Source organism: Aplysia californica, unplaced genomic scaffold, assembly GCF_000002075.1.
Source record: "Aplysia californica isolate F4 #8 unplaced genomic scaffold, AplCal3.0 scaffold01293, whole genome shotgun sequence".
In the NCBI taxonomy this organism is placed as follows: Eukaryota; Metazoa; Mollusca; class Gastropoda; order Aplysiida; family Aplysiidae; genus Aplysia; species Aplysia californica.
The window spans coordinates 49,818-65,110 of NW_004798563.1; the positions used below are offsets into that span (position 1 = coordinate 49,818).

At 40.5% G+C, this 15,293-nt stretch overlaps 1 protein-coding gene across 1 annotated transcript in view; it reads left to right on the forward strand.

Moving 5' to 3' along the window:
- Positions 1-98: 98 nt before the first annotated feature.
- Positions 99-15,293, forward strand: part of LOC101850692 — a 21,963-nt gene continuing 6,768 nt past the window's right edge. Inside the window, exons 1-15 of the mRNA XM_005112498.3 lie at positions 99-181; positions 3,447-3,499; positions 4,435-4,528; positions 5,068-5,145; positions 6,105-6,170; positions 7,230-7,334; positions 8,576-8,828; positions 9,334-9,507; positions 10,730-10,829; positions 11,317-11,428; positions 11,930-12,094; positions 12,832-12,914; positions 13,599-13,674; positions 14,256-14,360; positions 15,042-15,281. Coding sequence (XP_005112555.1) covers positions 140-181; positions 3,447-3,499; positions 4,435-4,528; positions 5,068-5,145; positions 6,105-6,170; positions 7,230-7,334; positions 8,576-8,828; positions 9,334-9,507; positions 10,730-10,829; positions 11,317-11,428; positions 11,930-12,094; positions 12,832-12,914; positions 13,599-13,674; positions 14,256-14,360; positions 15,042-15,281 — 1,746 coding nt within the window. The 5' untranslated portion in view covers positions 99-139. The remainder of the gene's footprint in view (positions 182-3,446; positions 3,500-4,434; positions 4,529-5,067; positions 5,146-6,104; positions 6,171-7,229; positions 7,335-8,575; positions 8,829-9,333; positions 9,508-10,729; positions 10,830-11,316; positions 11,429-11,929; positions 12,095-12,831; positions 12,915-13,598; positions 13,675-14,255; positions 14,361-15,041; positions 15,282-15,293) is intronic.

Consider the following 15,293-nt stretch of genomic DNA (forward strand, 5'->3'; position numbering starts at 1 on the left):
TAGAAGAAGATCTGGTTTTGTGTCAACTTGATATGTAAAATGTTTTCGTTGTGACCCAAATAAGTCTTCTTGGCAGTAGTAAAGAGGAAATCCCCCGATTAGTCACCAGTGCGCCTGCGTGAATTTAGTAAACATCAACATGGCTGGTGTTGAGGAAGTAGCATATCATGGGACTTGGAAGGTAGGCTTATTTATTGTTTACTTCTATTGTATACTTCTGAGTTCCTTTATTTGCAATTTATTAACTTTGTGAAGGTGTCAATAAGTTCGACCAACTGCTACGAAACAGCTGATCTATTATAGCGAGGCCCAACCCGTTGTCGTCGTGTCGTAGTCAGAGACAGATCTCACAGATCTGTGATCAGTAACTGAGTCACTTTTTTTACTAGAATAACGGCCTCTTTGAACATTAGCAGACCACCACTAGATCTACATCTACTCCAGTAGGAAGGGGTTGGGGGTGCAGACAGTCCGCATCCCTTTTTTCATTGGCTCAATTAATTAGTGGAGTGACGAGTGGACTAGATCTAGATTTCTAGATCTATATTATAATATATCTAGATCTAGAATCTAGATCTAGATTTTAGATCTATCTTTATACGCAGTGGCTATTTTTACGGCGAGCCGTAAAGATAGCCTCCCAGGCTATTTTTACGGCGTGCCGTAAAGATAGCCTCCCAGTGAGTCCCAGGCTATTTTTACGGCGATCCTCGAAAAGCGACCCTACTCCGCCTCTCATGTACGCGACATGCCTCAAACTCAATGTATTAGATCTAGGCCTATAGTAGGAGCCGTTCAAAATATAAACTTACACCTTAGAGGGGAAAGGGTGTCTTTGGCTTCTGTAAGAAAAGTGTAAGATTGGGTGGGGAGGTTAACCAAATATTATGACACTTCTGTGAGATGAACATTTTGCTCATGACTGGGAAGAAAAGGTAAAAGAAAAAGTGGATAAATGCCAGTAACAAGACCCAGATCTGCATGATCACTGCAGATCCCCGTTGTTGTTGTTTTTTTGTAGTTTTTTTTAGAGGAAAGGGGGGGGGGGGGGGGTTACAAATAATTTTGAAATTATGATGAATATTTTGTCGGTGGATATCTAATTTCTTAATGTTTCTTTGTAACTTTGCAACTGTTTTGTTGATCTTTTAATGTCTTGATGTCTTTTATTTGTAAGGCACGAACCTATTGCATTGACAAGAGTCTCAATGTCTTCCATATTTATGCGTTCTTTCTAGTTCATATGGTTTGATTAAATTGTATTAACTGAAATGATATTTTTTTTACAAGCTGGTTAAAAAAAGCCACGTATAGTACAGGTATCTTTAAAATAATAATGGAAGTTGAAGATAGGAAAAAGTACTAATTAAATTGGTGTGGATGGGGGTTGGAGGCAAATGTGAGAAAAGTGGTATTTGGGTTTTGTGTTTTAAAAACGTCCCCAAAAGTGTAAGATTATATTTGAACAGCCTCATAGGTTTTCCATTTCTTCCTCTTCACCGCCATTCTATTCTCTTCTTCATCTTCCTTCTCCCTTCCTCCACCACCACCTCTTCCTTCTTCTCCCCACCATCATCATTCACCCTCTCTTTATCATCACCACCACCATCACCTCCTCGTCATTATCATTACCATCACCACTGCCACTGCCAGCATCATCATCTCATTCACAGACATCACTACATTATGTACGACTACGACACCCACAAGAAGAGCGGCCATTTTGGAGTTAACACTTTTCGCCTTGGGAATGCCTATATAAAATGTTCCTCCTTCCTTTGCACTGAGCAGATTTTTGAGAGGTGTAAAATATTTTTGTTGTTGTTCACAGTGATTAATTTATTAATTATTGTGATGCAATTTCAGGGTACAGGAACACATATATTTTTATTTTTTTTCATTTAAATATCAAAATTTTGCTCAGTACGATTGACCATAGTATCTGTATCTACTATTCCACCAATTTTCATGCAATTTTGTTAGAGAGTAGAAGCCTTCGGTTTTTAAAAATAATTGTTTGTTTTGCATGTTGGTGCTGTTTCCATTCCATGGCAACTTTCATATTTTCGTATTTATCAAAATTTACTTTCTTCATTATTTCTTATGCCCGTATAATTTTTTTTCCTAAATATGAATCGGAAAAAGAATCACCCTTGGGGTGAGCTGTTCCCCTTAAAAATGGACAGTAATATGTATTGTATGAGCACATCAGAAAACAAAAAATAAAAACTTAAAAAGTGCAATCTGTTTTATTATTTGAAAGAATCCCACAACAACAAGGTCCTAGTAAAGAACATAAAAACATTGAATTGTTTAAAAGTCCAGAATAAAGACTATAATTATGAAGCCAAAGACACCCTTTCCCCTCTGAGGTGTAAGTTTATATTTTGCACCCTACTAGAGGCCTAGATCTAATAGTAGTAATACATTGAGGCATGTCGCGTACATGAGAGGCGGAGTAGGGTCGCTTTTCGAGGATCGCCGTAAAAATAGCCTGGGACTCACTGGGAGGCTATCTTTACGGCACGCCGTAAAAATAGCCTAGGAGGCTATCTTTACAGCTCGCCGTAAAAATAGCCACTGCGATCTTTATACTATAGATCTAGTACTAGATCTATAGTATATAAGTAAGTTTTATACTATACACGATCTTTGTCTTGGCCAAGATATCGATCGATAAAGTGACACGGTTCAGCTGAGCGATCATCAAGGCCGTGAGCATACTTCTATCTAAATCTAAGAGCCGTACGTAGGGAGGGCCGTATGCATAGATATAGCCTCGAGGCTATTGGTACAGGAGGGAGGGCCGTACGCATAGATATAGCCTCGAGGCTATGCGTACAGGAGGGAGGGCCGTACGCATAGATATAGCCTCGAGGCTATGCGTACAGGAGGGAGGGCCGTACGAAAGCTATGTGTGCGGGAGGGCCGTACGCATATATACACAGTGGCAAAATAATATAGAACTAGATCTGATCTAGATGTAGATCTAGATTCTAGGCCTACATCAGAATCTAGATCTAGTAGATCTAGATCTAGTTAGGGCTAGGCCTAGTTTGCAACAGTTTTTAGCTCTCAAAAAAGTATTACTGGCAGGTGGTCTGCTAATCTTTCATTTTACCGAGTGAAATGTTATAGTACAACTTTGGCACGCACAATATAATATAACATTTTGATAAATTTATTTATGTATAGCAACATCATTGGGCTAAGTCCCATCGGCAGGGATTGAGGGAGAGCTCATAATTACCCGTCTGTCCTTGCTCGCTTCAACTTCAGTTATTTATAGTTTTTGTGGAATTAGATCAGATTATAAGAATGTTTTGAATGAAGAAATGAATAGAGGAGAGCTCTAGGCCTTCTATCAATTATTGTATCTTATTGGAAAGTTTCATTGTTATGAAAGTGTCTTGTACCATGAAATGTTTTGTTGTCTTTGATTTCAGATTGTGGAATGTGTGTCTGTGGCAGGAGTTGTGGAAATCACAGGCATAGAAGGGTATGTGTGTTGTGTTGTGTTGTGCATAGAAGGGTATGTGTTTTGTGTTGTGTTGTGTGGAAATCACAGGCATAGAAGGGTAGGTGTATTGTGTTGTGTTGTGTGGAAATCACAGGCATAGAAGGGTGTATGTGTGTATTGTGTTGTGTTGTTGAAATCACAGGCATAGAAGAGTGTATGTGTGTATTGTGTTGTGTTGTTGAATGTCTGTATATACAAGAAGGAGCTTTGTCCCATTAGTTACAGAATTGATTTGAGCATTTTTACCAAAGCAAAGTGGCTATTTGAAAGTGAACTGATTGAATTTGGGGATGCATAGAAGAGTGTATGTGTGTATTGTGTTGTGTTGTTGAAATCACAGGCATAGAAGAGTGTATGTGTGTATTGTGTTTTGTTGTTGAATGTCTGTATATACAAGAAGGAGCTTTGTCCCATTAGTTACAGAATTGATTTGAGCATTTTTACCAAAGCAAAGTGGCTATTTGAAAGTGAACTGATTGAATTTGGGGATGTTTTATGAGCTAAAATATATAAAAAAATCAACCAAATTAATTTCTGGGGGTTTCCTTAAAGCCTTCGTTCAAATAAAAGACACCAAGAGTTGTGTGCATTATTTCAAAATTGGAAACTTATTCTATTTGAAATCATGATTGATTGATATGTTGAAAGTTGAAAGTCAAGTTAAAATTATAATGATCTTTGCTGTCAGTGTGAGTGGCATGGATTTTGACAGAACTTTCCGTGATGATCTTCCTTGTTCATTATACTCTTAACTTTTTACTTTTCTTGTTTGAGAGTCATTCAAGTAGTGTAGGGATGACGTTTGATGCTGTGTGAACATGTTTAGCTGTCTTTGAGAATTCTTTTGACAAGTAGATCATCGGTAAGGTCACCACAACCTTTGACTTCATTCAAATGTAATTTTTTTTTCTCAGGACTGAATTTGTTCTTGATGAAAATGGAGATGTTTCTTGGCAAGTGCCTGATGCAGCAGAGCCGCTTCCCTTTTTCAATTGTGAAACTTATGAGGTGTGTATTGTTGGTTTCTTTTCATTAAAGAGGAGCAGATCCATTCAATTTTATAATCTGCTGGATGCTTTGACTTGTTTATCCTTTGACTTGTTTATCCTGCAGTATTTAAGCATTTAGTTTCAGCCCTGCCTTATCGCCAGCAGCATCTTCTCGTTTTAAATTCCTTCTCTTGCCCATTATGATGTTATCTAGAAGGGCTTCTGATTTTTCACTTTGTTATGGCACTTGACTAGTTCTACCTTCAGGTTTCAAATGTGAAAAGGCATGTTAAATGTTTATAAATATGGCCTTATTCTATTTCTTAACTTTTATGCCTTACATAAACTTGATAATTCAGCTTCTTTAATATACTTTTTTTTTTTTGGGGTTTTTTTGCCCTGTTCATGTACATGTTTATTATTCTGTAAAGTACTGTACTAATTTTTCCAACAAACTGCAAACATCTTGTACCTCTGTCTCGTAAGCTGTACTCTCTTTCTTTCCGTACCAACGTCTCAGTTTTTAAACTTTTTGTTGTGTGCAAATTTCCCTAACAGGTGTGCCCCCCCGCAGGTACAGAGCCGGGTTTACTGAAGTTCATCGGCACATACGCGGGCCATGTCGTGGAATTTAAGGTAGGCTTAAGCTTAGGAAGTTCTGTCTGTTTCTACAGTGCTTTGTTTTTGACTCTGTGAAAGCCCAGTCACACCCACCACCACCCACTGTGTCTTGCAGAGTTAAGAATTTAGCAGTAGGGGCTCACTCAAAATATGTTCTTCTGACATTCAGATGTTGGTTGGGAATTACTTTTTCAGCAGATTTTCTTGAGTTACACACTGTTGAATCTGTTATCTGGGTCACTCGTGTACTCATATTATGTTCTTGTAAAAGCCAGTTTCTGGTACTTTTTAAGGGGACCTTGTACAAGACACGGGCAAAATTCAAAATTTCCTACCAATTGAAAATGTGAAAATTTTTAATGTGTCTTGCGCACTCATTTGACCTTATGCAGTTGCGAGCGCCGTAAAATACTTCACAAAAAAAAATAGTTGAAGGAAATATGTTGTCCTCAATAGACGACCATCTTTTTTGGTAACTGACTTTGTCTGTTCAGACTTTCTCTTTGTGAGATATTTGTTTCTGTCTGGGAGTAAAGGTCACGTTGGTTTGTCTGTTCAGACTTTCTCTTTGTGAGATATTTGTTTCTGTCTGGGAGTAAAGGTCACGTTGGTTTGTCTGTTCAGACTTTCTCTTTGTGAGATATTTGTTTCTGTCTGGGAGTAAAGGTCACGTTGGTTTGTCTGTTCAGACTTTCTCTTTGTGAGATATTTGTTTCTGTCTGGGAGTAAAGGTCACGTTGGTTTGTCTGTTCAGACTTTCTCTTTGTGAGATATTTGTTTCTGTCTGGGAGTAAAGGTCACGTTGGTTTGTCTGTTCAGACTTTCTCTTTGTGAGATATTTGTTTCTGTCTGGGAGTAAAGGTCACGTTGGTTTGTCTGTTCAGACTTTCTCTTTGTGAGATATTTGTTTCTGTCTGGGAGTAAAGGTCACGTTGGTGTGAACATGTCGTAATTGTCTCCTGATTTCTCTCCAGGTGGACATATCGGATGACCTCATGCTGCTCACATATGAAAAATGCTGCATGCTGCAATGTCAGAAGGTAACGAAAGTTAACACATTACATGACGGAATTCTGCTTTGTATTGCTGGGTTGTTTTATGTCATGGTCAAAACCTTTTTATGAGCTAGCGGTGCGAAGCAGCTCTATAATGCTGTTTTTGACGTTCAAGGTCAGTCTAAGAGAGAAAGAGGGTGGAAGTCGTGTTTCAATTGCATAATGGTAGTTTATATTGTTCTTGTTAGCATTTCTGTGTGGATGTGTTATCAGCAAGTTGAAAAGCAAGATGAAGAATGAAATGTGTTTGCTGCTGTATGCTTTAATTTGACATTTGATCAGTTTGATAAAGGAATAGACTTCTTTTTTTTGGGGTAGTTGCTTTTGTGAATGAAGTTGATATATAGCAAGTTATCTTGAATTCTACAAATAAGAGGTGCCAGGGAAAGACATGAGATTTCTGTTTCTGTCTGACTTTTTTGCTAACCCACCGCTTGTGTGTCATCTATGTGTCCAGTGCTAAACTCTGGGGAGTAGCTCTTCTTTATCGCTGGGAAAATAAGCTACGCCATGGAAAAGTGTTGATTGTCAAGCGCTTCATCATTGATCGTTGTTTTTATGAAAATGTCAAAAAGCTACATACCTTGTTTTTTCTTTGCCCCTTCACGTATATATATTTGTGAAGTGTGCTGACAAAATGAGATACTTCTCGGATTCGAACCCTATGGAAATAGAATACATCACGCTTGTAGGTGAAGTTTTTACAAGTTATAAGTATGAAACAATAAAAGACAGGTTATAGTTAAAAAATGTGGCATCAATACAAAATCTTCAAATTTAACCCAAGTGTCGATTTTTGGCCAATATCTCCATTTGTGGATTGCGAGAAGTAACTCATTTTGTCAGCACACCTCACATTTACTGTGGGTGTGTTTATGTATATCTAACGTGTGTGTGTGTGTGTGTGTGTGTATCTAACGTGTGTATGTGTGTGTGTGTGTATGTGTGTGTGTGTATCTAGTGTGTGTATGTGTGTGTGTGTGTATCTAATGTGTGTGTGTGTGTGTGTGTATATCTAATGTGTGCGTGTGTGTGTGTGTGCAGGTCTCACCAGGACCACGGAAAGAAGAGTCGCCGTACTCCTTCCTCGGGGCTCTGGACGAGGGATTCTTCTCCGACCTCAATCTGCGAGCCAGCTCAGGACGAGAGGTATGTCGCAGAATTGACCTGAAACTTTCCCTCCCAGCTCTGTGGTTGTTCTTCACCTTTATCATGAGGACAGTGATTCTGGATAATGTCACCCACAGGGAATATTTAAAAAAAATGTATTTTCTCGATAACATCAAAGCACTCTTGAAATGAACATTTTCAGTCATGGCTCAAATGTTATTAATGAGTTTGAAAATATTACTGGCTGTAAGTATCTTCTCAATAGTTAAATGACTGTGATCTTTTGGTGGATAAGCAAGATAGCAGTTTGCCTGTCAGGGTTGAGTTGTCGTTGCTTCAGTTTGACCCCAGTGAATCTGGATCGATAAAAACAACAACCCCAGTGAATCTGGATCGATAAAAACAACAACCCCAGTGAATCTGGATCGATAAAAACAACAACCCCAGTGAATCTGGATCGATAAAAGCAACAACCCCAGTGAATCTGGATCGATAAAAACAACAACCCCAGTGAATCTGTTACTGTGTTCTCGGTGTGCTCATCTCAGTGTCGGTGAATCTGTCACTGTGTTCTCGGTGTGCTCATCTCAGTGCCGGTGAATCTGTTACTGTGTTCTCGGTGCCGGTGAATCTGTTACTGTGTTCTCGGTGTGCTCATCACAGTGCCGGTGAATCTGTCACTGTGTTCTCGGTGTGCTCATCTCAGTGCCGGTGAATCTGTCACTGTGTTCTCGGTGTGCTCATCTCAGTGCCGGTGAATCTATCACTGTGTTCTCGGTGTGCTCATCTCAGTGCCGGTGAATCTGTTACTGTGTTCTCAGTGCCGGTGAATCTGTTACTGTGTTCTCGGTGTGCTCATCACAGTGCCGGTGAATCTGTTACTGTGTTCTCGGTGTGCGGCCGGTGAATCTCATGCCTGCTTCTAGCAACCAAGAGCAGGGTGGTTACAGCAGGGGTTCTATGTTTGTCACAGACTGTTTAAAATTCAAATGTCAAAGTCAATTATATCACTATTGGTGGACAAATTGCCAGCTGTTAGACTGATGAGAACTCGACATTTTTAGAGCTGTTGACAGTGGGATAATCTGAATTTATTTTTTTAATGAGTTTTTAAGTTTTTAGTTCAAAGTACATTCTAGAACCATTGATAGTGTGATGTGCTTTTATTGCTTTTCGTTTAATGGTTATTTTTCATTTCCAGTTCAAAGTGCATTCTAGAACCATTGATAGCGTGATATGCTTTGATCATTTATCGTTTAATGGGTCTTTTTCATTTCCAGTTCAAAGTCCACTCTACGATCCTCAAGCTTAGTGCCCCAGACATGGACTGGGGTGGCCAGGTGACGCCTCTCACTGGTCTACCGGAGGATGTCCTGAGTGTGACGCTGCACTTTCTGTACGCCGAGTGTCTGCCACGGGGGCTCACCGAGGACACCGCCCAGCGCTGCCTCAAGGCCATGGGAAAGATGCCGGGGTTCGCCAAGTTTGGACAGCTCTGTGAGACCTTCTTGAAGAACACAGCGCTCACTCAGCGTAAGTCTCCCATGTTGTCGGAGGGGTGGGGGTGGGGGGTTACTTGTGGTGCCTGCTTTTGTTTTGGGGTTTTATTTTATTTTATTTTTTTTTTGTTGGTGGTGGGGGTGAGGATTGTTTGTCTTTTGTATTTTTTTGTATGTGTGTTTTGTTTTGTTTTTTCTTATTTTGCTCTTTGATTATGTAGTCCTCCAATACCTGAGGACACTGCTTTAGAGGTCTTACTACTAGGACATCAGATCTTCTTGCTGAGGGGGAAAATGCCTTATACAAATGCTAGGTATAGTTATTATGAAAGTGTTGTTTTGTGCTGTTGAGGCTAGAGATGTGAACAGAGTAAGCCTGATACCCCGTTTGAACTTCTCTGTTGACATCCACCCCTTGGTGTTCATATGACCTTCTGCAGTTGCGAACCTCGTTAAAGCTTAATAAAACTAAACTTTAAAAAAGTGTTGTTTTGCTGTTGATTGATATGCGTATTGTGTGCGGTTTTCTTTGTTTCCAGAGATGAAGACGTTGGTTGGGGACATGCACACGTGCGCTGACCGCATCAACGACCTGTTTGGCCGGTCCATCGAGGAGAACAGCCAGGAGCCCGTCATTCTGGACGGGACCATCTGGGTGAACCCGGCGAGGCTGTGCTACACCGTGCGGCAAGCTCTCAGGGAGGAGGCCACAGGTTGGTGACTCCACCCACTGTTTGTGTCCGACATTAGTGGTTTGTCGCAGGTCAATGGTCTGTGACTGTTGCCGTCGATATCCGTATATGTGCTTGTGAGGTGGAAGTTCATATGGTCGCTTTTAAACTCAAGGGGGTTATCCCGAGAAGTGCTGTTTTGAGAAAATCGAAGGGTAAGTTTTTAGATCCTTATTCAGTTTCTTTAAAAGACAAGAAAAATTATCTCTATAACCAAACAAATATACACACCAATGAAACCAAACTTCTCCTATAGGTAAGACAATGCCCACTTTTGGTGTAGGTCAAGGTTTCTAGAAACCCCCGAGATCTGGGTTAGCCCGCTTGTTTTTTAAAAAGACCATATTTGTTTTTACATATTTTTGTGTCTGTTTTTGCTGAGTTTCTGTTTACTGTGGGAGGAGACTGTGGGAGGAGACTGTGGGAGGAGACTGTGGGAGGAGACTGTGGGAGGAGACTGTGCTTGGTGGGAGGAGACTGTGCTTGGTGGGAGGAGACTGTGGGAGGAGACTGTGCTTGGTGGGAGGAGACTGTGCTTGGTGGGAGGAGACTGTGCTTGGTGGGAGGAGACTGTGCTTGGTGGGAGGAGACTGTGGGAGGAGACTGTGGGAGGAGACTGTGCTTGCCAAGGATCTAGCTTTCTTGAAACACAATACGATTATGATTCTGACGAAATTGCTGTAAAATCATTCATTGCCTTATTTTGATTGTGCTTAAAGATTGAGCTTTCTCTTGTATGTATTTGATGGTTTGTTTCTGTAACGGTTGTTCAGAGTGATTGGTCTGGCTATTCTGAAAGCATGTGTGGGATAGGTTCAATGTGTCGTTTGGGATATGTTGAATGTTTCGTATCTTGTAGGATATTTTGAATGTGGAATCAGTTTGTATTTTGAATTGTGCTTTGATTTTCTGTCGGTGCTTTGAACATGCACAGAGATTTTCAACCTTCAAGTCAAGGTCAATGAAGAAATTCATGCAGTATTAACGGACTACTCGGGGGTCGGTCTAGAGTACTTTTGAGCTTGGGATGGGACTCCTGTTGTATACCCTACGTGTAGTTTTATTGCTTCTGATTTTTATTTGATTATTTTCAGCTTGTGTCAAATTGACAAGAGTGTTTGACATTTGTATTTATTGTGTTATTTTCAGCCTGTGTCAAACTGACAAGAGTGTTTGACATTTGTATTTATTGTGTTATTTTCAGCCTGTGTCAAATTGGTGATCATGTGTGACCTATTCGCCAAGCGCAAGTACGAGTTGTCGAGAGAGGAACGCTACGAAATCATGAAATACGTCAAGTCCAGGTAATTATCCTTATCCAGGTTGTTTTTTTAATCATAATATATATACATATAAACTGGCATATTGGTAAAGCTATGGGTTTTTTAAAATAATGTGGTTTTTTCTTTTGATTTGTGTGTTGTGTGATCAGATCCATGAAAAGAGACTTTTGTTTTTGATTCAGCTGTTCCTGTTTATAGTTGTCTCTTAATGCTTGCTGTATGTTTTATGTACACAAGTTACTGTAAAAACATTTTCTTCTGTCTTAGTGTTCAATGTTTTATACGAGGTAACATAAATTTGTCTCCTTACTCAATCTCAAACTGACCAGTTATCTGTAGATGCCTGACACTTTCCATTTCATTTTTCTTTTGATCTTTGCAGTTTGTGTTTTCTTTTTTCCTGAAGAAGGCTAATCTAGAACCAATATGTACAGGAATTTCTCTATCTGTATGTGCATTAACGGTCCCCCCTGTATGTGCGAGTGACGTCCGCTTTGTTTCCCCCCAGGATCCCCATCTTCCTGAAGCAACTGCTCAAACTGCTGACCACCATCAAGGCCTACCTACAGACCCTGACACAGGCTCAGAGGGGAGACATTGCCGCCTATCTGGTGCCAGAGGTAGTCAGCTCATGGCTTGCTTCAAATGTTCTATTTTGAGCTTATCTCACTGTAAAAGTGTCGGCTCACTGCTTCAAATCTTCTCCTATTTCCAGCTGATCTCACTGTAAAAGTGTGTGCTCGCATGCAGATGATAAAGTCATATGTGCGGGAGCGTGGTGAAATCAGACGCTCGTCTGCTGGGGTGTTGATCTAGATGATAAAGTTCCTAGAGCTTGTTGTTGAGCGGGGTTATGTGTTGTACAAATGTTATTTGTTATAAAGGGAAGACTGAAAGAAGAATAGGTGCTTGCTAATTAATTCATAGCATGAAATTTGACAAACGGCATATGAAATGTTAAACAAGCAACAATGATTTTTCTTTTGACTTTACTCTGTGTTTTAGAAAGACTGCAGTGTTGCTCTGTGTTTTAGAAAGACGACAATGTTGTTCTGTGTTTTAGAAAGACGACAATGTTGCTCTGTGTTTTAGAAAGACTACAGTGTTGCTCTGTGTTTTAGATGGAAACTATCTTGGACACAATGTCACGGTTTGCGAGCGAGACGAAGATTGCCCTGGAGCAAGCCATCAGCACGAGCAACGATGCGGTGTTGGAGAAGGGAGAGAAGGCCGACAAATGTAAAAAGACGGGCGTGGGGGATGCCCTAGGGCGTACCCTCAAACACGTGAGTTTCTCGCGACGATTGTCAGAAACTGCACATTTCAGTTTGTATCTAGACAAGATCATTTTCAGTAGCATAATAATATCTAGTTCTGTGAAGTATTTGTTGAGATGAAGATAGTCTGTTTATCTCCCTTTTTGTAGCAAGAGTATGTTGTGTCCCCCCCCCGTTCAAACAATTACATCATTCATTTATTCCTCTGGGCAGTGCTATTGACTGACGTTGTCTTCTTTAGGCCGTTCCCAAAGGCGGGATATACTAACATGTTCTTATGCACGGTAGAATTGTAAATGGGCTGATTTATCAATGTCATGCTCATACTGTGCCAGAACAACATAGGGGGAACTGCTGCTTTTTCTTTCCTCATCCTTACTATCGTCATTTTCCTCTACTTCTTTTGTGTGTTTGTCATTCTCTTGTGACCCACTATTTTCGGGGTGCCTTGATAGTTGAAGGAGACTTTGTGCTGTTGAGGCTAGAGAGGTGAGCAGTGTAAGCCTGATTCCCCATTTGAATTTCTCTGTTGACGTCCACCCCTTGGCGCTCATATGACCGTACGCAGTTGCGAGTGCGGTAAAACCTTACCGAAACTAAGAATCTGTTGTGCTCCATTCGTCACTTAGTTCATCTTGTGACTGGAGGAAGATTTTACATATCTATTTTGTTGGTTGTCAAATATTATTCTATGTGAATCTGAGTCTTTTTTTGTGTTTGATTCCTGTGTCTTTTTATTTTCTCAGGCTCTTCATTTGAAGGAGTTAAAGAAGTTGAAACATTTTCACGAACGAACCACGTCCAGTTTCTTACATTTAAGACAGAAGAGGTAGGACTATAGAATTCTGTAGTTTTTGTAGGACACTGTAGAAAGCTGTATCTTTTGTACCTTGATTGGCAGCTTTGTTCAATGTAGACAGAAGGGAAAGGTTTCAGTTGTGTGTTGTATCTCGAAATGGTGTGAAATTTACGTGAGCTTTGTGTTCATAATGTATGGTTCTGACAGTTATATTTAGTTGCATTGTGTCAAAAATATGTTTTGCTGTATTGTTATTGTTGTGGAGATGTTTTCTTTGGGGTTTTTTTTAAATTAAAAAAAAACTGTATGGGGGGGTGTCTGCTACTGTCTTTCACTCATCTAGATGGCTCTCATTTTTCTCCTCCCAACTCTCCCTTTTGGGGAAAATGTTCTGTGACATTCACCTTCTCTAGCCCAGCAGGTGTGTGTGCTGTTGTAGTGTTCCTGGGCTCTCTCTTCTACCGACATGAGCAAACAAGAAAGGAGGACCGATTCTTGTTGACACATTCTCTTCCCGTGGGTGGTTGGCGGGTGCAATGATGTGATTTGCTCCTCTTTCCTATCAAACATCTATCATAGTCCTGATTTCCCCTCCTTCTTTTTTGTGTTTGTTACTCTCTTGTAACTCCTCTAATCTTGGGCACTTATATGACCTTATTGTGTTGCAAGTGTTGTAAAACTCTTACTAAAACTTTAAAAAAATTCTCTCTCCAGGATGAACTTCAACATGAAGACCCAGCCGGACAAAGTGCGGTCTGTGTCTCAGACTCTGTCTCACCTGGTCAATGAAGTAAGCGCGACGACCTACTTATTTCTGCTGTTACTGCGTTGTGTGGTTGCACGCTGGTCATATTGTGTTGCTCAGTGACGTCAAGAGAAGTCCACTTTTTACGTGCTCATCTTTTGAAGTATTTTGTAATGATCTCTCAAAAATGGTCTTTGGGGGGGAAAAAATGTCCCATCCATTTGTTGAAACCTTTAGATGGCTTCATGTTTTATAAAAAAATTTGTCTTGGTATTAATCAAATTCGGCTGTGTGTGAATGTATTGTGAGCTGAATCTCAGTGCAGTTTGGTCATTCGTAATTTTTCCTTGATGCAAGCCCTTGTCTCCATCATGCCAGTTGTGGTATCAGAAAGCTGCTGACATGTCATGACTTTCAGAAAGATAAGATATTGTGACAGAAACAGAAGGTTTTTCCTTTCCCTTTTAGAAATACACACGAGAGATTGTCTGTTTGTTTGTCTTTGTGTGTGTGTTTATTGGGAGGGGGGAGGGGGAAGAAAGATGTGAAAAATGAAACGTTGTTTTGAATAGAAAGAATGTAATGTCTGATGTGGTCTTACACTGCTGCTCTCTTTCTCCCGTCAGTTCCCGTCTTTCGTGCTGCGTCTGAGCGAGATCATCGTAGCCCTGGACGACAAAGTCACGTGGAAGGAGTGGAAATATCTGTTCAAGATGGCCACCTCTAAAGTGGTGAGTGGCGGGGGGAAGCTGTGATCATTGATCTCTTTGTCACTTGTCTCTTTGCCACTTGTCTCTTTGTCACTCACCTCTTTGCCACTTGTCTCTCACATAATGCAGGAAAATATTCTAGCTTTCACACATTAGGATCAGTAAATTATAATGATCCCTCACTTAATAATTTTTTTAAAAATCTGTAGCTTTCAATAGGCTGTTTTGAATAATATTGTTATTATTATGATGGTGTTTTGACTTTCTCTCATATCAGAATGAGTAAATTGTGACCACCCAATGTTCCCTGTTTTTTCTGTGACCCTCAGCTGGCTTACTAGTGGGAATGATATTGTAATTATCTGATTTCTTCCATGGGTGGTTGGCGGGTGCTGTGTTGTGGTCTGCTCCTTCTTTCCTATCAAACATCTATTGTCTTCATCTGTCCTCCTTTTTTAATGTTTGTCACTCTCTTGTAACTCCTCTAATCTTGGGCACCTATATGACCCTATTGTGTTGTAAGTGCCGTAAAACACTTACTAAAACTAAAATCTTCGGCACTTATATGACCTTATTGTGTTGCAAGTGCCTTTAAACACTTATTAAAACTAAAATCTTCGGTACCTATATGACCTTATTGTGTTGCAAGTGCCGTAAAACTCTCACTAAAACTAAACTGTCTGTGATTCCCTGGGTGCCCAGTCGTGGGGTCTGGCCAAGGTTCAGTCCCACCAGAGCTCGCTGCAGCCGATGATCGAGGAGATGTGCGACATCGTGCGGAGCGAGCAGTTCAACTCCTCTCTGGTCACGCTGGGGCTGCGACCGCCCGCAGACACTTCTCTGTCCACCACCCCAGGCAAGGAGTCGGTCGTTGGTTCCACCGCAGGTGCTAAAGCTGGTGCCAAACCAGGGGCAAAGCCAGGTGCAACGAAGTACGCACAGGTAAGTGAGTTG